General features: G+C 36.6%; 1 protein-coding gene across 2 annotated transcripts in view; it reads right to left on the reverse strand.

Annotated features, from left to right (window-relative positions):
* Positions 1 to 26,797, reverse strand: part of PDE10A (phosphodiesterase 10A) — a 338,217-nt gene that overhangs the window by 85,403 nt on the left and 226,017 nt on the right. For both annotated transcript variants that reach the window (XM_031060068.1, XM_005416270.2), the window contains exon 2: positions 4,821 to 4,949. In XM_031060068.1, the coding sequence (XP_030915928.1) occupies positions 4,821 to 4,949 (129 nt within the window). The remainder of the gene's footprint in view (positions 1 to 4,820; positions 4,950 to 26,797) is intronic.

The raw sequence follows: 26,797 nt of genomic DNA on the forward strand, positions 1-26,797 counted from the left end.
TTCATCTGTCTGCCTCTGAAATACTGATACTAACATAAACTTTCTAGACACATGAAAAATGATAACCTGCAAACTATGCCATACAAAAGTCTACCAATGAGTTTTATCTCCATGGAAGTGAGGATAGTGCCAAACACAGAGAAATAGGTTCTATGTAGCAAAGCCCCCTGTTGTCATCTTATTGTGAAGCTCCCATACCTTCTCGGTGATTTTTCATGGGCATCATTGACTCCTTTTTCATCATGCCACAGCCAACAAACTCCAGCTCTCCCCTTGTCCAGCTAAGCCACTGTTTTATAGCACTCATCCTCACTGGATACAGCTGTGGCCTGTTAAGGGCAGGTCTGTTCCTAATCTTTGGGGATTAGTACAGCTGCAACTCCTCAGGGGTGAGATTGCCTTCTGCACTATCTTTATTTGCTTACATTCTATCCCCCCGCAGACCCCAGACATTATTGGAACTTTTCTGATAAAAACATTGACAATAGAGACAAATTTTGTCAGCCTGGATATTATCCCAGGAAAGTAGCATCTGTCAGTATCATAAGTTACCTTGGTTCAGACCAACAAGACCACCTAGACCAACATTTTGTATCAAACTGGCCACTGGCAAACATTGAATGAAGAGCAAGAACACAGCAAGCAATTCTTCCAGCTGGAACTGGAAAATACAACCTTTCTGTCTTATTTTGAGAAAAATGAAAAAATAAAATCCAAGAAAGGCATCAAAATATGTAAATAGTAGGGTTTGGTAATAAGAAGCCCTGCTTGGATGTCACAAACATAAGCACAGCAGGGGTGCATCAGAATAAAACAGCATGTCTGCAGCATCAATGAAATATTAAGACACCCTAATTATAAATCAAGGAGGTTGTTAACATGCTGCCAGATCAGTTCCTCTGGCCTACGCTGGGGAGAAGTCAGAATTGCAACAAACTGTGGAGCATCACAGCAGTGACAGTCTCCAGACTCCAGGTATCCTTCACCTACAGCTCTACAGCTCCTACCCTGCACTGCAGAACAGGTATCTTTGCTCAGACAGTGCACAAAGGCACAGTCCTCAGAAACTGACAAATCAAGAATAGGCTCCACTTTTTTCTTTGTAATTCTGGCAGCAAGCTGACATCTCTTTAGCATACACATACTGACACATATCCTCCTTACATGTATCTTTTTTTATACACTCTCCCTGCTTATGGAAATGCATGTTAGCCATCCTTTCACCTATTTAATAACCTTAGGTGAATTGCAAGCAACATGCCTCTATACACTACCTTTTAAAAGCAGGAAGATATAATTCAAAGATGAAACAATGGAATAACTATTATCTAATGCAGAAATATGTACTTTGGTATTCCTTAACAATAAAAACCTAAGTACAGACTTGCTCCCTAAATAGAGCCACACATCAACACCTCTCAAAAACTCACTACTTTGTCTCTTACATGACTGTAGCCAAATTTAAAGCTCACCATGCTGATATCTAAAAACCCAAAAATGCAGCAACAGAAATAACTTTTTGTACTTTTATTATTTATGTGAAACTTTATTATGCGTCAATGATGCAGCCTAGTATAGATCAAACATTACAGCAATACTTATATGAAGCAATTAATTTCTAATAACTTCGTTTTTTTTAACAGGTCAATTATGAAGTATCAGGTTCCTGGAAATGCAGTAAGTCCATTGCACTTAAAAGATGATAAGTTCTGGTTATCATCAGTGTTATATCATGTACTGAATATACTATTTCCCGTTATTTTTTTAATTGTATTTATTAATTACTTAACAACATTTGTATAAACAATGACAAGGCACCTTACGTTCCCACTATACGTAGCTTTACATTTTTTTGGCAAATTTGGCTGGAAAAAAAATAATGTACACAGCTGTTAATGTTTCCAGATTCAGCAGTAATTAAGCACATGGTCATGCGCTGTAATGAACATGAGGGCTATGGGAAGTGATGAGTTTCTTAAGTGATATAGGCAGCTTTCCATGTAGAAATTCTGTGTCAGTACAGTTTGTCCTTTCCTCTTATTATAAGAGGTAATTAAAAAGATTAGGAAAAACATCTACAATATTCAGTATCAACAGTGTAAAAGACGCACATCTGGCTTGTAATCAATGTGCTCAGCCTCTTATTGTTGTGGCAGTGAAGTTTCAAATAATATAATTAAGGTTGGAATTTATAAATATTTTTCTGAGAAATTTGTTGGGAGATGAGGATCTATCCAGCAGCAGAGTCTAAAGCTTTCCTAATATTATGGTCCTGGCTACAACAATCTGCCACTTTTGCTTGAATGGTATGAAAGAGGACAATGGAAGAAGTCTCATGAGTTCTGTGAGTACTATATCTAGGCATATGGAAAAGAAAAGGTCTCCTTCTGGCTGATTAACTCTGCCATGATCTGAATAGCAAAAATTTAAAACTGAAGTGTTTGTGTATTACAAATAGAGTTGTTTGGAAATTCTGTGTGCAATAATACAAGGCCTGGGTTTGTTCTGAACATGTAATTTATCAGTAGAAAATAGTCAGAGTTCAAAAAATTGCAGTGAATACCCAAATATCAGCATAAGCAGCATTCCTTCCCAATGCTATCTCTGCAGTTTTTCTCCAATATACCAGGAAAAGGAAAAAAACAAGTTAAAGAAAAATATGTCTTGTAATACCAGATAGATTACCATTAAAATCAACCTGTCATGACCAAATTTCAATTTATCAGTTTCAATCTATACAAGAACTAACACACTGAGGACCCAACTCATTAGATTTTGGGATATAGTTATACCTTAAACACTGCAATATTTAATGATTTCCTCCCTTTTTAATAATTTAGGTTTGAAAAAGCCCCAAACCATTTACAGCAATTAATTCAGTGAATCTCAGTAACAGATAAATTTTGGTTCATTTAAGTCTAAATCAGACATTTCAGTTCATGCTAATGAAATTCAGATAAACTACCCTGGCTGCAGGCCCATTGACTTCTGGCTGAAGAGTACACACAGCTGGATGTCTGTAAATCAGGCAGGACACAATTTGTGCATATAGGTTAATGACTGTTCTGCGTCATCAACGTGTAAGAGTACAGACACCAAGCCAGAGACCTCAAAACAGCTTTTTGCCTGCCTGGCAACTTCCTCATAAAAACAAAGCTCCCTTTTCTGGCTGTATCACATTACATGATGTGAGCACTTGCAGAGTAGACTAGACTGAAGCAAAAGGGATAGAGGGAAAAGTATACCCCTACTGATGTAAAGTGACTTAGGCTACGCAGTCACTTCAAGTCACCACAGATCCGTGCTGACACCAAAAGGATCCGTTCCATCCTCTCCCCCTTGTTTCTCAATGCCACCATAACTCAGGCAGTAGAATTTGAACATACATAACATGAAATGAGCAAATCATCTAGCAAATTTCTTTCGTGAGATATTGCTTTCTGAAAGATTAGGATATGTTGTTATCAGAAATGTTTTATACGACTATAGGATTTATTTTTCTACAAGAAAATCACAGACAAGGCTCATCAGTATCCATTTCATTCTATACACAAAATGCATTCAAATTAATCTGTTTTACTTGGCAAGTGTAGTTTTAAATCTGGTTGTGCTTATTTTTATCTAAAATCCAGCACTAAAGAAGCCCCGTCTGCATGACTGCCTTTAGTGTAATAACTACGGCCACCTTAGAGATCGCTGTCAGCAAAAGGAAAGTAGCAGGGAAGGCAGAAAGACATGTAGGATGATAACAGAATTAAGTTAAATGCTAATGGTAGCAAAACTATTGCTTGACATTTTTAATACAAGTTTGGGGAAAATCAGCCATCATATAGAACTTTTAAAGTGTATGAAAAAAACAGACAAATCCCACTGTAGTACCTGTTCACATTAAAACTTGACTAGGATAATGGTCAGCAGTCATTTTACTTTAGTAGCTGCTACAAAAAGTTTTATGAGGACTTCCACAAAAATTTGTCTTTCCTTTATAGCCTTCTCCCCAAAAACTGGAAACTTTAAGCAACTGGTAATAAATTCCACTTAGCAAAATATGATTCTTGAAGCTAAAAATTCTCCAAAGCATTTATTTGGTTTTAGCATAAAGACCCTTAACCCACACTATGAAGTGTGTTTCAAACACACAGTGATTTCTTACAGTGATTTTAAGCACCTTAGATAAAATTATTATTTTTAAATGTACATAGCTCATAAGAACAAGAAGTATTAATTTCTAGTAATATTAAAGTATTTTCATCATCTTTTTACAAAAAGCATTGTCACAACCTATTCCCCTGATTCATAACACTGTTTTTCTGATTGTTGTTGTGGATTATACCTAATGCAACACAACAGAAACACCTCCACAATTTAACACACTGAGTTATAATGTCTATGTCAACACTCTTATCTAAACTTGACTTAATTACATGTTGCAAGTAGGAACTTTTGAGATGGTATATCCAGTAATTTACTGAGGCATACTGGATATTTTTAATTCAAAACTTACCAATTTTTGATCCAAGAAAACCAAGTTATGTTCTCAAAATAGACACTACAGGTTGATGAAAAGTATTTACAATTCAAAATGGGTAAACTAAACTTCCAATATTAATACCAGCATATTTCAAAATAAAAATACCAAAAGGCTCAAAATATTTTAAAAAATGTTAGCCTATTTTGCCTTCAAAAAATGGCAGAACCTAAACACAAAAATTATAATATTCAAGTTATACCAAAACCAGATTTCCTTTTTAAATCTGAAAATAAGCTGTTCAAATGCGCTGTTCAAAGCTAAATATTGATCACAAATAAAAAGCACTTACCTTCTTGTCTGTTATTTTTCCTTTTTAGCCATTTTTCCACAGTTTCTGCACTTACACTTTCAGATACAAACTCATCCAGTACCTGGGGGTGAAGAGAAAGATACGCCTTCACTTTTTCATCTGTTAAGCCTGAAAGAGAGAACATTAATAGATTACATTATAGGTGTGAACCCCCTCATGAAGAAAATACCTGGAGACCAGCAAAAATCAATATCCCTTTGTTTAACACACTGATTGAATATATGACTATTTAAATAGAACAGAGAGAGCAATATCCTATCAGAAAAATGAGCTGCATTGTAGAAAATAGTAGAAGCAAAGTGTAGCCATACAAGATACTGTGTACAAAAAGTCCCCTGAAGGCATACACATAAACAGTACCCAGGAGAAATAGCCAGGTAGGAATTCATGGCTATGGTTGTGACTATAAAATTATTTCCAAGCTATGCAGGATGATATATTGATAAAGAAACTGGTTAAAAGGAGATAGAAGAAGGCAAACTGGGATGTCTCACAGAGCACCAAATTCAGTGTTCTCACTGCAAATGGCAGCAAAATCAACACAAACTATTATGGAACGCCAAAATCATATGCAATTTTCAAATACTAGAATTACTTAAGTTACTTTAGATGTATAAACTGTTTTCACAGGCATGCTTCCATTGCTTTAATAACTTAGTTGTCAAAATGAAAATAATTGCAGATAAAATGTACTTATAATATCTACAACAGAAAGAAAACTCCAGTAAACATTTCAGAAAAAGAAGAAATATTCAGAATCTCAGATCCCTGACATTCATAAATAAATTTTCAAACTCACAAAATTATAATCTGATTATGCACTTTGTAAATCCCCCAAACAAAACAACTGGCCACAGGCAGGTGAGCCCAGCAGTGCTGAGGCTGTCCTAAGGGGGAAGCAATAGAAAGAGCCTGTCCTGAGGGATCTGACTCCAGGCTACCATGAAGGGAACAGGCACCTCAGTGCAAAAGCCTTAATGAGATATGAGGGCAAGAGAAGTAACAACAACTGTAATGGCTCTAATGAGATATGAGGGGACGAGGAGCAGCAACCACTGTAATGACTCTAAATATGCCATCTTCTCTTGTGTTTTGCATATTTAAAGATAATAGTAAATTCTCCGCAAAAAGGAGCCAGGTTTCAGCAAAAAAGAAGCTCCCCCCTGAACAACACTGACCTCTTTCAGAGAGGTACAAAATGAGATCAATTCTCCTATTTTGTGCTTTGCACAGTATCAGTATGCGATGACCAGAGGCACAGTGCAATTTGAATGCTAGTCAGTGATGGTAAAATTTAAGATCTCTTACAAATGTTTACTGTGAAAGTCTTCAGGAAGCAATACCAGAAGACAAACCAACAGCTCTCATCTGCAGACCATCAACCTACACAACTTTCCTCATACCAGCTGCACCACATCCCTCACCCACATCAGCCCCCAACAGCTCAAAACTGGTTTAAACTACCCTTCCTTTTAATCCAGAGGTGGCAACTCCTGCTGGATATCATAACCTCAAAGAACAGCATTGCTAATTAGGGCAATTCCCCATATATTTATCACTTGAACAAGAGCTTATTGAGCATCCTGATTTTCGTTAGTGAAGAAGAAAACATATATCATAAATCAGTAAGACAAGTAGATAATAAGCAAGTGGGGTGAAAACAAGCAAAACCCTACTATGTTGATTGCTTAACCTTAGGTGAAAGCTTGTAGAGTTAGATCATAATGCATCTATAAAGAAGTACAAGTGTGAAATGAACAAGATAATCTTAAAGCCGGTTTAGGGATTGCCTCATGGTCTAAAAAAAAAATCAAACTCATTAATATAATTCTGTAATTTGTTCAAATGAGAAAAATGTAAACCCTTAAAAAAGTATTTCTAATTTCATAGTGAGAAAATATGAAAAGGAAACACGTTTTAAGAATCATTCAAAAGAGTACCACATTTTAAAGATTTAGCCATCAAAATGTCATCAAAATTTATCTGCCCTTTAAGTTATACACTAAAAATGATCAAAACAGACTTGTTATAAAATGTCTGCTACTTTCAAGTTGTCTTTAGACTGCAAAGAAACCTCTTTTGCTTCTAGTAAAAAAACTATGACCTGAAAAGATTGTAAAATTAGCAACTGGAATTCTGAAAAGATCTATTTGTTTCTTCAGTGAAAATAACATTTCTTTCTTGATCCAAACCTTAAAATGTTGTGGGTTTTGTAAAACACACATCAGAATTCAATAAAATGTTAATTTGAAATAAGATTTCAGTCTACAGGTCTCAAGTTTAATATCCAGATATTATGCAATTTCAGCAACCTAAAGCTAGAAACTCTGCTTTTAACCTTATACAGAAAAGTAATTCTTTAACCTTATACAGAAAAGTAATTCATGGAGCTGATATCAGAATTCCTAAACAGTCTTTAAATTACCCGTCTTTATTTCACTAAAGGTATCTGTGCAGATGCTCTTTCTCAGTGTGGGATTTGGAGATGGGAGCAAGAAGAACAAGATTTACAATATGTTTGCAGAGTTAAAAAGGAGTGACTTAAAACCTATTTTGTGCATAGATTAAGGCCAACTTATTGGTCAGCTCCCAATTTTTAGCCTGCTGTATCAAAAAACACTCTGCAAACATACACACAAACTCCACAACTAAAACTAACAATAATACATTGTAACTTCACCAAATGTAGAAATACAAGCCTTTTCAAAGAAATTTTAATGGTTTGTGTTTTATGTGCGTTAAGGCTAAAAAGTGTTGTAAAGATGCCTGAATGTAAGAGCATTTTACAGCTATGCAGAAGCAATTATTTTATGGCATATGGAAAGCCTTCTTGATTGTAAGATGCACATTAGAATAACATTATTGCATAACAACATGCACACACTCACCCTCTTGAACATTCACATGCTTCTGAAAACTTCTAGTACACGTATTTTTGTTAAATATTATTGACCTCTCTATTGAAGTGTTGTAATCCCTTAATTCTGAAAAATGCAAAAAAACCCTATTTGAATATTTAGAGGCAATGATTATTAACATTTAAATAAACAGGTCCACACTCAGGAAACTAAAGTTTATCATGCCACTCAGGTGCCATTTACAGAATTACCAACAAACATAACACAAGCCAATGCTGGTTATTAATTGTTCTGTTACTAATGTATTGGTCCTAAATATTTGGGGCAGCAAACTTTTCTACATTCATTCACATCTCCTCTACTACTTCTCCCCTCACTGCTACTTCCCATGACTTCCAGTAATGCAAGGACATCTCTCATTCTTGTTCATCATTTCTTGTGTGGAGCATCAAGTGTATACACCAACAGTGCCTAGTAAGGGAAAAGGCAGCAGTGCCCACATTCTTAACTGTGTTGGTCTATACACTTCCTCCCAAGCAGCCCAAACAAAAGCTCCCCTCACTTCATTTCATGCATCCCCAGAAAGTATCACCCCTTGTATCTGGAACCCATCTGTCTCTGACAGAGCTGTGACAGTCACCAAAAGGGATCATCACTCAGGAGGGCTGAACTCTGGCCACTCAGCAGGCCAGAAAGCACAGGAAGACTGGAATAATTGCTCTGGGAATTAAAGGAGGAATCTGGCATTTGATTTGGATGTCCATTCATTCCATTTATGCAGTGGAGTTTGCCCTCCATACATATATCCTCTTTAATTAAAAACACACCAAATCAGCTTTCTCTTGTATTCTTATTTTAAAATTATCAACTCACATTTCAGTGCTGCTATCTGACACAACTTGCTGTTGTCATGTTTTACGCACACATTAACTATTTTTTCTGAATTTGTGATTTAAAAATAAACAATACACACATATCAGATATGCTCGTCCTCTTTTCATTCCCCTCAGAACAAACCCAAGCTACAGCTGCCCACAACTTGGGGCAGCCCAGCACTCGCTTCCTGACCACCACACCCAGCTACATTCTGTAGATCTCAATTTAAAGTGTTCTCTTTGGCTATATCATCTGCTTTTGTGGTTATAACTCATTCATCCTTACTATTAAGCTTTCTTGATCTCCAGCAATGAAGCTGAGGGAAAATTGCCTCAGCTGAGGTTGATCGCCTGCTGGGAACCATTTCTGACCTGACTCTACTACAGAGCAACATTTGAGACCTGCCCAGGACATCACTAGCTGGCTTGGAAAATGCAATGCCAAGAACCATTCCAGACAGAAATCCAATTCTAGTACATAAGAATGCTCCTTTACACTATTTACTAACTCAGATATAGCAGAACTGGGTTTAAAAATAAAACGAAAACTGAAAACCTTCAAACATCAATTATCAGTAATTATTCCTTGCCTTTGAGCCAATCTTCAACAGACTTTCTTTAGAGAAAAAAAAATATAAAGTAAAAATCACTAGACAGACATATTTTTGCTTTCAGGTTTTTATACTACCTAAAATATTTTAAAAATTTCTTAGATATTAGATAACCTGTGTAGTACTAAATCGATTAATGGCCCTGCTCTCTGACTCTTAATCCATGTCACACTGCACTCTCCTCTGAGAATAGCTTCACTGAGCTCAGTATAAAGCAGAACTGACTGTGAATGAGCTGAAAGAATTGAAGCCTAGAGCTATGTTTAAAAATCTGCTCCATTTAGCAACATGAGTCACACACCGTCATTAGCAATTCTTGCAATTTTTTCATTAGTGTTGCAATATTTGGTCTTTTTTCTAAAACCACCAACTTAATCAAACCTCATGATTAGGCAAGAATTTTAATTTTCACCTAGCGTCTGGCTCCCAGTCTGGGGGGCACATGGGGAGTCGGGAAAGAAGGGGTAAAAACTGATAAGCCAGCCTAATTCTTACCAAGGGCCAGCATTTTATCCTTGAGCAGAAAGACTGCAGTCATTGCTTCCCTCCAAACCCTTTTTCCCATTTAGACAGGATCCAATTATTTGAAAACACATTGCGAGGATGTACACTGGTCATTGTAAGAAGTCAGGTAGATTTCACATATCAAGAAGGCTTTTACCAATAAACACAAAAGGAAATAACTGTAAATACTGTCAATGTTGCATCTGTTAACAACAACAACAAAGTAATCCAAATTAAAAAAGAAATACACTAATTAACTTATTTGGTCTAATAAGCAATTCTTCCCTGAAATTAGAGGAGCCGCAGAGTCACAGAAAATATAGGCAAAGTCTTAATTTCTCCAAGTAGCTAAAAATGCCTAATTTGAAAATAGTTTTTCTTATCTGAAATACCAAAATTATGAAGAGCAAAGTGCCACACTTCCTCAAAATCAGCATTTGAAAATGAATATCGTACTTGTAAGAAAAAAGAAGACTTGAAATATGTGAAAGTCATCCAGAAGTCCTAATTTGAGCACAGCTTTGCCTGTGTACTCCTTTATCTAAAGCAGTCTTGTCCCATCTCTTACTTACACGAAGATCACCTCTCTGTATTTTTCTACAGAACTTTATAAGTGATATTTGTAGTTATTCTCAAAAGCATTCAAGGCATGTGTGTACATTGCTTCATTTGGATTAAGCATTAATCCCATTAAATCAATCCCTTCTTTGTTCAAAGCATCAGGATTCAAAACCACAGGCACAGTCAGTTTTGAAATATCCTTTTCAAGTCAGACTTTTTATCTTAATCCATTTAAGTACACAGGAATGTAATGTGACCAAGTGCCCAAACCCTCTGAAACCTGACATTACTGGTCTGGCAAAAAGTATAATCACTAACAAGAAGCAATCACAATGGTCAAACCTCTTTGATTGCTCTTTTTTCGAAAAATCAATTCACAAGCTTGTCTGTGAGCAGCTCCAGTCACCTTTTTTGCCCCTCCTCCTCCAAATCCCCTCCACATCGCTAAAAAAAGCCCAATATGTGGCCCCAGCATATCAACAGTGAAAACCAATAATGCAATACCTGAAAACACCTCACTGCTGATTTAGGTATTTTAAAAGGGTTTATGTTTGTTTCACAGATAATACGTTTTACTATTAACTGTTTCAAATCTTCATTCAAAGGTGAATGTTTAATTACATGAGCCTCCAATAACTGCCTAAACCTGCAGGATCTGTATACATGTAAATGACAGCAGTAGCCACATGACATCTAAGCCAGGATGCCAGGAGCACTGCTGAAGTTTTAGAGAGAGAAAATAAAGACCAGCTCAGCTAAACAGAACTGGAATGTGCTCATACAGAAAGAATATCAACAACCACTGCATCCTGTATCCTGTAATTCAAATCCCATATTCCTGATGAAAAAGCCAGGGATGCACTTGAACATGCCAGATGCTGAGCAAGGCATGGACATCAGGCCTCGCGTTTCCACCAACTTTCATGGTGGTTTTTCTGATATTATCAGTATCTTGCAAGCCTGAGTCCTAGACATCTGTAGATACTCAGCTGCTTGTGTCTCCCAAAATCTAACACTCAAGAACCGCACAGTACTAGCAGCTCTGAGCCCCGCTTCAGTATTAACATAAATAGCAAAAAATCATATAAAATTCCTGATGAAATCAGTTTTCATTAGCTAGAGCTAAAAGTCCTATAATCCTTCCATAGGAATTATATGTATGTCTAATGGAGTCAACATATTCTCAGTTTGAATATTCATTTTTCATGGGGCTTCAAACACTCTTCAAGTTGTCTGAATGGTATAATCCTGTATTTATGCTGTTATGCTGTAATATCATCCATTAGTTGATGCATGGGGCTTTTTAAAACTGTCTTACTTTCCTGGTTTGAGAGGAGCTTTTCTCCAGTTCTCATTAGCACATTGGAGTAACTCTGAGGGGTCTGTAAAAAGCTTTACTCTGCTTCCAGGTGCATGATGGAACCAAATTTGGAAATTTAATTAACACTCTGCAAAAAGCTAACAAAAGGACTACAGACATGCTCTAGGACTTGCAAATTGTAATCAAATAATTTCAAGCATTTGCTGGAGAGATTTATGTATCATCTTAAGGTTACTGATAAAAATAATTATTAACATATTATAAGTAAAGCATTATACTGAAGTAGGTTAAAATGTTTTCACAGATGTAGAAGGAACATCTCAGTATAATTATCTGCCTTTTTCTTCCTCTTGTGCAATATACAGAGCCAGGGTACCTTGCTCCTGCCCAAAATATACCTGAAGAGTAATGCATATCTTAATAAAGGCTAAATAAATACTGAAATACATTAATAACTCATGATATGCGAAGTCCCTCAGAACATGCACATAATTAATCTCTTAAAAGAGTATATACAGCTTCAGATTAAACTACTTAAAGTCTAATGATTAAGCAAGGTTAGAATGCCTTCACTCTTCCCTTGAGAACAGGTGCTGGGACCAAGTTCTTGATTTATGTCTTCTCCAGTAATACCTTCTAGCTGATGTAATGTCTTCCTCTCACTTGACACCTAATCCTGGAGTGGCTCCCTTTTTGACTGAACTCTTCTGTCTTAAAAGTAGCCCCATTCCCTTTATTACCAGTGTTTTACTGCTGATTTATTACTTAAAACAAACTTTCGTGAATAAAGTTCTGTAAATGCTTTATAATATACTTACCAATATAAATGTGCACTCCTGTTTATAAAATGCACCTTTACTTATTCCACAAACAAGATCCACTATGATGAAACCTTTGATGGATACTACATGCCTGTTCCAAGTCTCATTCTGTTATTTCACTAAACTGGAGACAGAGAATGTTTTTCCTTCTGAAAGGAGCATCCCACTTCATCTGAACACTTAGATTAGTAGACGTGGTAGGACAATTTCCCAGAGCACAGGACTCTTCTGAAATAACAGCTACACACAGTCAAATAACATGCTACTCAGCAACAAGACTGAACACCTGAGAGTCTCTGCTTTGGTGATACTAGGACCCTATCTGCAGCACCACAGACCAGGATTTGTCATTCTTTTTAAATCCCCTCCAAACTTAAAGTCTTAGCATGCTTAAAGAGACACCCAGCAAACATCCTTCACAAAATGAGAAGGTACAAAACCCAGAGAAACTGGTCACTAAAAAGTACTAATAGAAGAAATATAACACAACCACATCCAGAAAGGTTTGATCTGGTTCACAGGAAGGAAGCTCTTCAAAAACAAACTATGCTAGCCCAGCACTTTTCTACACATCATGTATAAAATAAAACATTTAGAAAAATATACAAATTAGTATAAATTATGAATTTCACATATTCTGCGAATAATATTTCTTCAAGTCCTGCATCCAGTTCACTTATGAAGATGTTGAAGGGCACAGACCCAAGGATGGCATCCTGTGGAACCCCATCAGTAACAGGTCCCCAGTCTGATGTCACCCCATTCACTGTAACCCTTTGTGCCTGGCTCATGAGCCAGATGCTCACCCATCACCTATCACTGTTATCCAGCTGTGCACCGGACATTTAGGCCAGGAGGATCCTGTGAGAGACAACATCAAAAGCTTTGCAGAAGTCTAAAAAGGTGACTATGCACATACCTGATGAGTTGTTCAACAGAAAACTTTAGAAAGGATGCAAGAAGCAGGCTGCAAGGTGCTATATTTATTTGATCTACAAACTGGCCATGATATTTACGGGTTCATTTGTTTAAAGACTGAAAGTGCTGCCAAGATCCTGACCTATTGATTAACACAAAGGGTGTCGTCTGCTAGATGTACGTGAAGCCTAACAAATTGAAGGCTGGTGTGGTGCACATATTTTTTTTAAAAGACATCTGATTTTAAATAAAAGACTAAGCTGTAAAAGAGTTTAGTCCAGTTTCCAATTAGTCTCTTCAGGTTACTAATAGGTATAAAATGGGTGTACCTATTAAATAAAGAAATAAAAAATTTTAAATCCCATTCTAACTGGAGTGTCAATTTTTCTTATTTTACCTTCTGGCAATTAATTTTTTTTCTTTCCTACTTTAACGATGATCTTGAAAGAGTTTTCAGCATTACAAATCAATTCTTCATAAAGGTACCACTGGTCTGAATGAATAACATCTATCCTTTTTACACAGTGGAACAGGCTCTATTTTCTAAATTAGAACACTGTATTCCTACAACATTTCACAATTCCAAAGAGATTTAACTCCAAGCATCCATATTCAAATATTCAACTATTCCTACAGTAGTCCCAGAAAATTCTCTAACCTAATTCAAGCACCTTGACAAAAATTGCAATAGCTAAAACAAGAAAAGAACTATAAAATATAAAAGCTTCTAAAAACCATCCAAAAAATGAAGTTTTCATGACAGAGACTCCAGCTTTATCACTTGAATGTTACAGGGTACATCATAGCCTTCCCTTAACACCACCAAAAGAGCTACACAGCAGACATTTTAGCAATACAGTTGAAATACAAAAAGATGGCATCACATAATTGATCTTTGAAACTGCTTTTTACTCTACTTTTTGTATTACTGTAAAATATAGATACAAGGTGCCTCTTTATACAAAATTGAACTTTGACTGACATTTAAAATAAAAAAAAAACAACATATTTCATTCTTTTGTGGGGAATAGAAATGACACCATCAGACTAATTAAGCACTGAAAGTAAAGCACTGACTCCATCAAACTGTCAGAAAAAAGTTAGAAACTCCAATTTATTTAAAACACTATCAAGGAAGAAAATTATTTTCTTTTTTTCTGTCAGCTCTTTTTTTCAGCTGTATAAATGAACAGAAGGAAAGATGATTTTCAGAGATGCTATCTCTGCTCAATTGTATGGTGATGGATGTAATGATATCTCTATGTCAGTAAAGTACAGCCTAGGAAAAGCAGTATAATTTGAGATATTTAAAAGAATATGCTACTGAAGTAAAGGAGGTTTGAAGTGATAATTAAATACTGTGTTACATACACTTGTACATTACAGACAAGGACACATTGTGCAACCCTTATTTGCAGTGGTGAACACTTACAGGAGTAGTCCCATTGACATCAGCGAGACTACTTATGTGGGCAAGAGCTCACTAACATGTGAAAGGTTGTGCAACAAAGTCCCAAACACGTCTCATTCCACACATTGTTTCAAGCTTTGTTCTTCAACCACAAATTTTTCTCTAATAGTGTTAATAATATTATTTCACTAATATTACCACTCAGAAAAATATGTGAGAGCATAAAACTTGTTTAGTGGTATCTGACATACTCCGGTTTTTCAGCTAGACACCAAAGCAGAGGCACACAAGAATTACAGATTCACTGAGGACGGCAGGCACCTCTACAGATTGCCACCAAAGCCACCCTCTGCTCAAGCTGCAGTGGGTTTCTCAGGGTCCTGGTCTGCCAGCTTTGAGTAACTCCAAGGATGGCAAGAGACTCCACACCTTCTCTGTGCAGTCTGTACCAGTGATCAGGTGGTTTTCTGTGTTCAGGTAGAAATCCCTGTGTTTCAGTTTGCACCCAATGCATTTTGTCCTCTTGCTGGGAACAGCCAAGAAGAACCTGAACTGGCTCCATCTGTTTTACTTCCTCCTCCACAAGATACTTATACAAACAGATAAGATCCGCTCCGAGTCTTTCTTTTCTTCATGCTGAATAGTCCAGTCCCAATCATCTTTATGGCCCTTTGGTGGACTCACTCTACTATGTCCATGTCTCTTACACTGGGGAGTACAAAACTGGGCCCAGTGCTCAAGATGTGTCTCACCAGAGCTGGGCAGATGCACAGGATCACCCTTCAGCCTGCTGGCAATGCTCTTCCTAATGCTGGGATGCTGCTGGCCTTCTTTGCTTTGAGGGCACACAGCTTGAACAGCTTCAATAGATTTATAGGAAGAAATGCTAAAGGGATTTCTACTTCCTGGCAGGTGAAATAAAGGAAAATACCTTCTACTGACTTGGATGCTGGCAGCACAGAATAAAAAACAACATATGGTGTTGGCTGATTTTCCAAAAGCTTTCACTGCTATGGCAATGCTCTATGCATGCAATCTCATCTGGCAAAACATCTTCCATCGATACTATTTTAGACAAGAATTCAAATCATCTATTTGTTACTATTTTAGGAATTTCTTTTTGGCAACCACAGTAGAACAAAGATGCAGTGTTTCAGTCATGCCCCTAGTTTTTATTATAAAGCTTAAGCAAATGCCAAGAATTCAAGGCTAGTTTCAAAAATTAAAAATGAGCAGCTGCATCTTTTCCCTGTCCTCCTCCCCTTCATCATCTCCCCACCCTCTTTTGTTTGTTTTGGAGACAGTGTAGGTCACAAACACGTGTTCACCTCCAAAAAGCATCCTTAAAAGAGAAAGGAACAGGGAAGAGGGAAGAAGAGTTGGAAAGAGCAGACGTGAAAGGAAAACAGGAGAGATGAAAGCTGAGGGCTTGTATTTGTACAGGACTTAGGAAACATTTTGAAAAACTCTCATATTCATAGGATGCATATCCTGCACTGTGCCTTCACTGTAACAATTTACACAAACTTTTCACAGAAAAAAGATGATAAAGTACTCAATGAGAAAAAAAATCTGGTAGAATCACTTCTACTAACTGCTTTATAACAGCCTGGTTTGCTAAAGCCTGTTTGAACTTGGCCATTGACTTCATTCAGAAAACACTGTAAAACTATAAATACATTCATATTCATGTAAGACAGACACTGTAACACATGAAATTGAGGCACATTTCCACAAGGCTGGTCATAAATTTTCCCTTTAAAGTGTTACAGTACTTAGAGCTGAGATTTTTATTTCAGTCCAGCTCACTGACCAACTCAAGAGTTCCCATGAGCCCATGATAGGTCCCTTACAATATCATACAATGACCAAAAAAATACCAAAGCCATACCTAAAAAATCATGTGCATAGCACATAAATAGACTAATCCACTGCCAAAACTAGCCAGTTAACCAGTTACTAGCCAGTTAGCCAGTTACTGTGTCATAAAATATCCAATACGAGAAGAACGTATTAAGGACTTCAAAAATTTTCAATTAGACAAAATCAAGTGATTTAACAAATAGGTAGCTATCAACATTTTAAAGTCCTTCAGATTCACTCTGGGAAAGCCTCCAAGACTGCAACTTCTGTAGGCTGGAGAATATAAATGTTAATACTATTCAATTTAACTGACAGTGACATGAAAGATCTGGAGAAAATCCAGTGCACCCAAGATAACTAAAAAATGACTCCATGTTGTACTGCAAGAAAAATGGCAGCAGGAGGTCTCTCAAGGATATGGTATCAATGACAAAAAGCAGTCATAAATACCAGTACATTACTCTTTCTCCTTTACTACCACTGTCACATTACTTTACAGACTAATGGCTTAGTAATTTTGTGAATAGCAGTTCTGAGGCCTTAATAGCGCTGGCGCTGTTCATGTTACTACATGAGCTAAAAAATGTACCTGATAGTGAAATTCATCCAAGTCCCTGGCACGTGTTTCCAGCAAACAAGGAATCCTGCAATGCTTCTGTTTAAGCAACTTTGACACATATACTCTAACTTTCTTGCAAGAAATCCGAGCATTTCAAAGTCCATAGACACCAAATATTTGCATAAGTTGAGCACACTCAGATGACAGCAGCTGCAATGCATTTTTAATTGGGGGGGGGAGGGAGGATTGGGGAGTGGGACAAAGACGGAAGCAAAAGGTTATTAAAAATGCATCAACTCAAATTCTTTAGGCACAGTCGTCTTCTCGAGATACAAAGGCTCAAGAAATCCTGGATATATTATGAGCAGGAAAAGGTCACAGGGCTACATAGATGGCTACATTATCACTATGGATAAATGGACAGAGTAAAACTGGGAGAAACACAAAGAAAACACACAAGAAAACTTCAGAGGCATGAGGATGAATATTGGTTAGAGAGTACAAAGACTATTCAAGAGGTAGAGGAATGACTAACCAAAGTAGTACAAAATTAACCAGGAAGAAAAACCCAAGAAACAAAAAACAAAAACCAAACCAACCAAAGAAAGAAAAAAAATAAACCAACCCAAAACACAAATTGACAGCTTTTGCCAAAATCAAGTTTTCCCGTCTACCTGTGTGAACCTTCATGCTGCAGCAAAGATCGACATGTATGAGGATAGGGTTAGGCAGCCCAGGCTGAGGGAAGGCAGATCTCTTCACAGCAAAATTGATAACCTCCTCTGGCCTATAGTGATTGGGGATTACAGCCTAAAACGTGGAAAATGAATGCATGCCATTCGAGAGGCCACGCAGCTACACTAATTTGCTAGTGCATAATGTCCAGAAAAGATCAGCTAGCAGGCTTTTCATATTCAATAAACATGTACTTTTTAAAGATATCCAAATCTAATAAGTTAGTTTCTTAGAAGAAGTTGGAAAGTGGAATTTCTCAAGAAACATAAGTATTCCAATATTCTGAAATTTGATTTTATTTGTAACTAGAATTAAAAAGAGAACTTTATAGGAGTATGTTTGGGATTTTTTTGTTTTTCATTTTACTACTTTGTACTTTTATTATTTTCTTTAGAATTCTGAAAAATGTAAACTGAATTATTTCCTCATAATCTTTCTATTAGACCCAACATGTTTATACTTTGGTTTCAACAGAGCTGCATTTTCCAGAACGTACAAGTGAGTGGTGAGAGCCCACATCCCTGTACCACTCAAAACTCCTCTATTATGCAATATGCAGACATGTGCTTCTTTCTTTAACTTTCCTTACTAGAAGCACCGGAATGAGCTAAACTTTACTAATTGATTTACTTGACAAACCACTAAGGAAAATACATTACAAGTAACATGAGCTTTCTTAGAGTAAGGCAGAAAAAAATATGGTGAAATCAAGCAGTGCTTTTCAAGCCAAGAAGGCTACCTAGTCAATCTGAAATACCACCAAAGAGTCTCAGAAAAAGTGGAGTCAAAACTGCTATTTAAAACCATTTTTTTGCATAGCCATCCCTCGCTAATTAAACACACTTATGTGTTTAATTAGGATGTTTTAAAACTATAGTCACCATGTTTATAAAGAACATAATTTTAAAATAAAAAATATTAGAAAACTGGATTAATATTTGCAGCTTTTCTTCAGAAAAAGAACAGTATAACATTAAAATAAAAACCAAACCTGCCTTGATGAAGAACTTTTTTGGAAGACTAAATCCCAAATATCACATGCAACACATGAGAAATCAATGGGTCTGATGTAAAAAATAATTTTCTTGAGTAAAGAATTTTAAAAAGAATATAATTTTCCATACCATTCAATACTTCCTAGGTAACATTAATTCTTGGTTGCTTTTATTTTGCAGTTAAGCATAGAAGCGGAAAAGCATAGGGTATCTTTTGAAATGGTTAAGGAAATTAGCAAATTCTATTTCTTGGAGCTCTCTGTTTAGCATCACATACATTTTGACATTAAAGGGCTCTGGCAAAGAGTATCAACATCATATCAACTATAAAGCATGTAGAGGATACTTTTTAGAATTAAAATTACTACAAAAGGTGAATGAAGTATCTGGAGCTTGGTGGAGTTTTAGGAAGTAGAGGGAATTTGGCTTGTGGGGGTTTTTAAAATAGAAAATAATAAGAACTCCAAATGCCATATTTAGAAATCTGTTGTATTCATCAGCATTTTCATTGTCCCAGAGAAATTATGTTCTAAAGGTTCATAAAATATATAAATAGCACACACTGCTTACAGACTGACAAAATCCAAAAGAATCAGGTGGAATTTAAGTAATCTCCATATGAAAAATTTTAATTAAGCCAAAGCTGTAAACCTAAGCTATGAGAGTGATATTCTGCTTCCTCCTGACATGGTGGGTGATGTACTTGGCTTTAAAAGATAATTTAAAACAATAATGGCCAATGGTTCATTATTTCAAGTTGTCATACATACAACATAGCAACTTAATGAGCTTCTGGTGCGTGATTGCCTTCATTAAAAAAAAAAAAAGAAGAAGAAAATGCCACGCCTTGTTGAGAGATCAGCTGGTAAGAGACTTCTTGAGATTTATCTGGGAATACATATAGATGGGATGAGCATATCTCCTGTTAGTCAAACTGAGAAAAACATTTTCTCCTCTAGTATTCAGGAAAAACATATTTGGGCTTCGTTTTCCTTCATGCTCAGAGCACTGATCTACAACATATTCTGAACTAGCTCAATTTCCTCCAAATCAAAGAAACACGGCATGAAAAATTTTAAGGTACACTGTCATTGCTTCTGTGACCAGAGGAGTGCAAAGGGGTGCCTAAACATCCAAGAGAGCCTGTAACTCTGGATGCGATCCATATATCGCTAACACATACCAAAAGGACCCACCAAACACAGTATTTTATACAACTGCCCAGGAGCAGGAGAACCTGCAAAGAAGGTAAAATGTGTATTACTTTACCCTCCATGGCCAAAGTTCTTGGAACCAACAACTTTTAGATCCCTGCAGAGTGCCTTAGCCAGCAGGCAGCGAGGAGCTCTGGCTGGAGGCAGGTGAAGGAGGGAGGGAAGTTTCTGCAGCAGGTCACAGGTGTTACAGATACTGAGAAGTGATGAATCCAGAAGCAGAATGATCAACAGTACTCCAGCACAGGAAGCACAGCACTCAGCTGGCAGCAGGGGTATACCCTGATCCAAGTGTGTTCTCATAAAACTACTTCTGGTTCCAATACAGTGAAATTTTTCTATACAATATACATGAGTGATAACAATAAGCGGTGTTTTGCTTTGGTTTAAGTACAGCTCCTAGAACAACTCACATCCATCCACATGCACATTTTTTACTGGGTTTTGCTTTTAACATGTAGAAGCAAATGCTACTAAACTGTTGCATCAGTTAAGGACTTATGCTTTCCACTTCCCTAAGACAAATATAATGCCAATGCTGGAAAGATGTTCTGCAGTTACAATGATAAAGACGGCAAAGCCAGAGACAAAATATTACTAGTTTGTTATCAGGATCCAGTGATCCCCTTCACCACCCACAAAAAGAGAAATCCACTGTAGAAGGACACTACTTCAAAAAGTTAATGTACAAAGATCTAGTGTGCAATCATCCCATACACATGCTAGAACAACTATTCTCTTGATGGAGCTTTAATTAAATTGATAGAAATCTACCATAACTTCTCCCTACTACTAAGGATACATAATTACACTTGCCAAATTAATATAGCATTTAAGAATTTTATAGATTTATCTGTTTATTCTATAAAAATGCATAAAGGTTATTACATCTGCACTATTAAGCAAAAATATTAGCTGAAATATTACGGCTATGGTTATAATGTAGTGCATAAGCACAGCACATACTTGTATGGTCATTTGAAGATGAACAAAGGAAAGGAAATATTGTAGTCAGTGTGATGGTTAAATTATGACAAGTGAATGAACAATTGGAAGAGTTCCCATTTCAGAGAACTGCTCGAGATGAGGTAGTAGGCACATAAACAAGTTGCCTTGGGGAGCAGATGAACAGCTGAATTCATTGTACTAAAACATGGCTCTGACTCTTTTGCTTAGAGGAGAAACCTCACCCAGAATAGCGGCACTTCTGTTGGGTCATGAAAAGTGAAATTCTTCTTTCCACCCATTAACAACAGTGAAGGAACGGCACCAAAAGATACACACTACTCTTATGCCCAATATAGCATGGATTTTACCTTGCTTTCATATATCTTGGTTTCTTTAAAGTAGCATCATGAGAAAAAATGTACTAATTAATTAAAAGAAAAAATTACAGATGCAACACACGCATTCACAAGAAAACAAGCCAATATCACAGTGCCTTGATGCTGCAAGTTGTTTTCTAGTTCAGAACAATGATACTGAAATTAAGAGCAGAGAATACCTGGATTATTAGAAGGAGACTCTTCAAAACATCTTCAGTTTGTATTTGAAAAAAACAGATTGCCTCTGAAGACAGGAAAAGAAAGCAGTAATGCAGAGGTTTGTATGCTCTTTAATGTCACTCCCTCTTAAACAACATGAATCTTGCCATAAAAAATAACTAGTTCTTAAATTTTTGTCCTCCCCTATTTCTTATAATTGAACTCTATCAAGCTGTAAATAACACTGGGTAAACTTGTATTTTAGGGCTCACAGTCAATACCTTGTTATTTCAAAACAAAGCAAAGACCTATCTTTAAAAGAAAATAAAAACAGTTTTTGTTTTATGCTTACATAACAAATTTCTTTCTATTTAAATATCACCCCCAAGTATTAAAAAAAGTTGATTCATTAAACCCACAGACATTCAAAAATATCAATTTTATGATCATTTAAAAGAAAAAGAGAAGTGAAATGATTCTTGTACTTTTATTTCCTCTAAATTTGGAGGAGTCCAAATTACTACCTCATTATGTTATAAATTCACACAGCTTTAAAAATCTTAATAGTATTCCTGAAACTTAAAGATGAACTCAGGTCAGTATTTTAGTCTTAATGTTATAGGTATAAACTCATACAAAATAAATATTTCACCATTGACGTCTCTTACTGAAAACCTTGTATATTATTTACAACTCCTATGAAAAGATCTAACAGTGTTAATACTCGTGTACACAATGACTTTGCAGTACAAACCCTGCATAAAAATTTTCAAATGTGATTTGTGTCAGGTTCTTTTAACCATCTGAAGTACTGTCTGTCTTCCACATTCCCAAACAACTAGTTTGTACAGCTAAAATGTTGGCTGCTTGTAAGCACCTATCTCCATCCATTTAAAGATATGCTGCTGCTGACAACAGAGAGAGGAACAGTTTCTCTTGGTCATTTTCTTCTCCTTAGTCCATTACTATACACATAGCAATCTATCCTGAGCCCTCAACATTGAGCAAATTACCAGTATGGACAAAAAAATCTCAGTAACACAGTTACATGAAAATAAATATCTCACACAAGAGGAATATAGAGGTTTAAGTGGTTTGCAATGGGCCTTACATTCACGAGCCTAGCATTTTAAGACCCTCATCTAATTAATCTGATTTTCTGAAGTGCAATGCTTTGCCATTAACTTTTGTTGAACTCAGTGGGAGTTCATTGTAAAGTTTCCATGTCCTGGATGTGAAGTCACCTTTTTCAGTTATACTTATCAAAAAACCAGAGCAATTGAAATACTGAGACCCCAGTGGTTTTTCAGATCAACTATAAACTCTGAGAACAGCAACAAGTTTTTACACTTTCCAGCTCACCCCAAAAAGGAGACATAAGGCTAGCCAAATCAATGCAGTTTGAGATACTGCAGTGATTCTGTGGACATTTCTAAAACTATATTGTATTAAATATACATAGAACAAATCTTAATTATTTCTAAATTCAGGAATTCATTCATAAATCCTATTAAATTGTATACCTGCAACAGGTATAAATTCTCAAAAATCCTCTTTGATGAGATAAAGGAATATTAATCAAATAACTTACACTAGAGGGAAATGCCACTGCTTCTGGAAAGAAACTAGTTGTTCTCACAGATGTCATAACCACTAGAAAGTATCCCAATGCTTTTCATAAACATAGCACGGCAATAACAGCAATTTAATTTGGAACTTGAAAACATTCAAAAGGACAACAAGTCAAACATGCAGAGTATACCCTCACAGAAAGCTGTCAGGTGGATTAATAAGTTTTTAAAATGAGATATAGTCCTGTAGAAGCCACAGCAGCATTCATTTCTATGACAGTTGCCCAATATGTTTCAGTTCTTTTATAAATCCTACCACTTAGTGGAAAGAAAGAGTTTGCATATTTGGATAATTCCAACCAACTTAAAATAAACTGTTGTAATAACATTGTGGGTTTCAAGTGACAGAAGGAAGATTGTCAGTTTAAATGAATATAAATCAAGGGTGTCCAAAACTTTTCTGTTTGATGTATAGGCAGTGCAAAACAACAGCTAGAGGCTCTAGGCAACAACTGTCCCATCACTCCTTCCTTCTAATCCACATGCTGCATTCCTTCAGCCCATGAATTCTGAGCCTGCCTGCTGAAGTGCCCATTTTTTGAACTGAAACCTCCTATTACTCCTCCTTTTTCTTTTAAGGTGTCTTCTTCAATACTTAGGAAGAAAGAATATGTTTTGCCAGACACTGGAAAAAAAAATCAGCCAGGATAGAACTGCACATTCAGCACAGCTCCATGAGCAGAACGTCTTCCTTATCAAACTGATCTCCTTTTATGACAAGATAGACCATATAGGTGATCAGGGGAAGCCAGTTGATGTAATCATTTTAGATTTCAGTAAAGCTTTTGATACTGTCTCTCACAGGATCCTTCTGGACAAAATGTCCAGCATACAGCTGGATAAACACATCATGGGATGGGTGAGCAGCTGGCTCACAGGTCAGGCACAAAGAGTTACAGTGAATGGGGTGACATCAGACTGGAGACCTGTCACTAGGGGGGTTCCACAAGGCAGCATCCTCGGCCCTGTGCTCCTCAAAATCTTCATAAATGACTTGGACGTAGGACTGGAAGGGATACAGAGCAAGTTCACAGAGGATACACAACTGGGAGAAACTGTTAAGTCCCTTGAAGACAGGGAGGCCCTGCAAAGAGACCTCAACAAACCAGTGAGCTGGGCAATCTCCAACTGTATGAAGTTCAACAGGGGAAAGGGAGAGGGAGGTTGCGCACTGGATCAGGCTCCCCTCTGAAGTGGTCACAGCACCAAGCCTGACAGAGTTCAAGAAACATACCCTGGGAAACATAATGTAACTTCTGGGGATGGTCCTGTGAAGGGCCTGGAATTGGACTTGATAAACCTTGTGAGCTCATCATATTCTGGGACTCAGTGATTCATCTGGTGCAATTTAGCCTAAGCTCACCATGGAACACTGACCATCTGAAAACATCAACCCCTTTGATGAATTGCTGAATATTATTTTGAACAGTTGCATTATAAGCACTGGGGGCCTATCTGCCATTCTCACCAAGACTATATCCAAAACATACCTGTTCTCTCCAAAGCTTGTGTTTTACATTTACAGCCATCATTCCGTATTAGAATAGAAACAATAATGCACCACAAATGCACACTTCAGAATCCCTTAGGTCAGGCTTCCTCAATAGACCTTCATTCACACCTAAATTATTTCCTCTCCAGACTTCTGTCATTTCCCATATGCCATATTAAATGCGCAGATTTTTCACAAAGCTTAAACACTGTGGCTATATTTTGCTGCTGCACTATTTAAGCTTTTATAATGTCTCTTCTCCCCCTACCTCCACCCGTCCTCTGCCACCTCCAGCACAGACTTCCTACAGTCACTGTCAAGGTAACAGTTTGAAAATTATATGTTGGTTTCCAGACTTGCCATAATCAAATTCTCTCATATTCTGAAACTCAAATATTCACCTAATCTCTTTGCCCAACCACTTTGCTTCTTCTGTCTTGGTTCCTTGCTGTCTTCATCTTGCATTTTTCTACAGCTGGGACAGAGATACTGACCTTTCAGTTGCCTTTAGACTACATACACATCAGGAGTATTTTGTCCCTTCTGTAAACAATAGGTTTCTATCTGAGGTAACATTTAAGCAAATACTGCACAAATTCTTGCCCTCTCCTAGATTATAGGTGCCTTCTAATGGGTTTTGGAAGACATTTTATAAAGAGCAGAAAGTAAAAGCAAACAAAACTGCTTAATTACATGAATTTAACAGCATAGTGTTCTCATACCAAATTATGTTTTGGAAGAAATAAAGAGCTGTGAAAGACAGCTTTAAACTATTGTTCTCTGTGAAAGAAAAAGCAGGAGGAGATTTCTAAAATCTCATAAATCTTGCATTTTCCTAATTGCTGCCAAGATTCAGGGGAAAGACTAAAGAGCTTAAATGCAAGTCACTCACTAATTGTCAGTTATATATTTTTTTAATTAGCATAAACAAAGTGTAATCTTCACTATTACAAAGCTTCTGTATTTAAATCCTTATATTTATACATTCAAATTTACATGATAGAGGTTATTAAAAAGTAAAAGGACCCAATTACACAGTAAAAAGCACAAAAACTCAGAATATGAGAGAATCTTTAAATTTCTTTCTGTGATCTGAAACAAGATCAAATAAGGATTTTTAAGTGTACCTCTTCTTATATAACATTTGAAAGCTGTTCCTAAAAACCTGTGATAGCAAGCTTTCCAGCTTATACTGGAAAACTGTCAAAGTATTTCTTATTACTTAGTGTCTCCCTGAGATTTTCTCTTGTGCTACCATGACCTCCTACAGAAAACAACTGTCTTGCTTCATGTACCAAGTTCTCTCAAACGAATGCCTATGTTCTACATTTCTGTCTTCATCTTATCTATTTTAGATGGATCAAAATTATTATGCTTTCTCAGTCTCCTACAAGTCTGTTGCTTTCCTCTGGATTCTAACTCATTGATACCACAGAGATTTGTCTTTCAACATATGTGTTATTTTGGCTACAGCCTCACCAGTGCAGAAGAGATGGAAATTGCTTTCCATATTTCAACTGTAATATTTCCGTTTCGAAGAGTTGTGCCATACTTTTACTTACCCATTTTACTACCCACTACTATCCCCATATCTGATTCTGCACTATTTATATCTACCTATTTCTGATTTGACATTTACATATGTTGTATTCAGTTATTTATCATTCTTTACTTGGTTGATTATAGGTAACTACTCCAGTTTATCAAGATTTTTCATTCATATACCCTCTTTTCAGCTTCTCTCTTGCCTGGTGGCAAAAATCCACTGGTTTTTGTACACGTACAGTAATGTTTAACACCATCTTCCATGAAAGATGTGAGATAATTGTAGCCCAAGGAGAGGCTTGTACGCGCCATTAAGTTCAAGAGAAAATTATTCTTTGAGCAACATGGTTCACTTTGTAAACTCAACATTATTTCAGTGAAATCTCCCTGTTTTATCTGTGTTAATGCACAGAACAGCATAAAAGTTGAGATAGAGTTCTATAGCTCACTACAGCAGCTCCCTAACCAAGAAGCAGAAAAGCCTGAAGTAGTACAAGAGACGAAAGGAGAAGATAAAAAAAGCACAAGAAATATTCAGTTTATCATTAGAAACCACTA

The sequence above is a fragment of the Geospiza fortis genome, unplaced genomic scaffold (assembly GCF_000277835.1).
Source record: "Geospiza fortis unplaced genomic scaffold, GeoFor_1.0 scaffold41, whole genome shotgun sequence".
Classification (NCBI taxonomy): Eukaryota; Metazoa; Chordata; class Aves; order Passeriformes; family Thraupidae; genus Geospiza; species Geospiza fortis.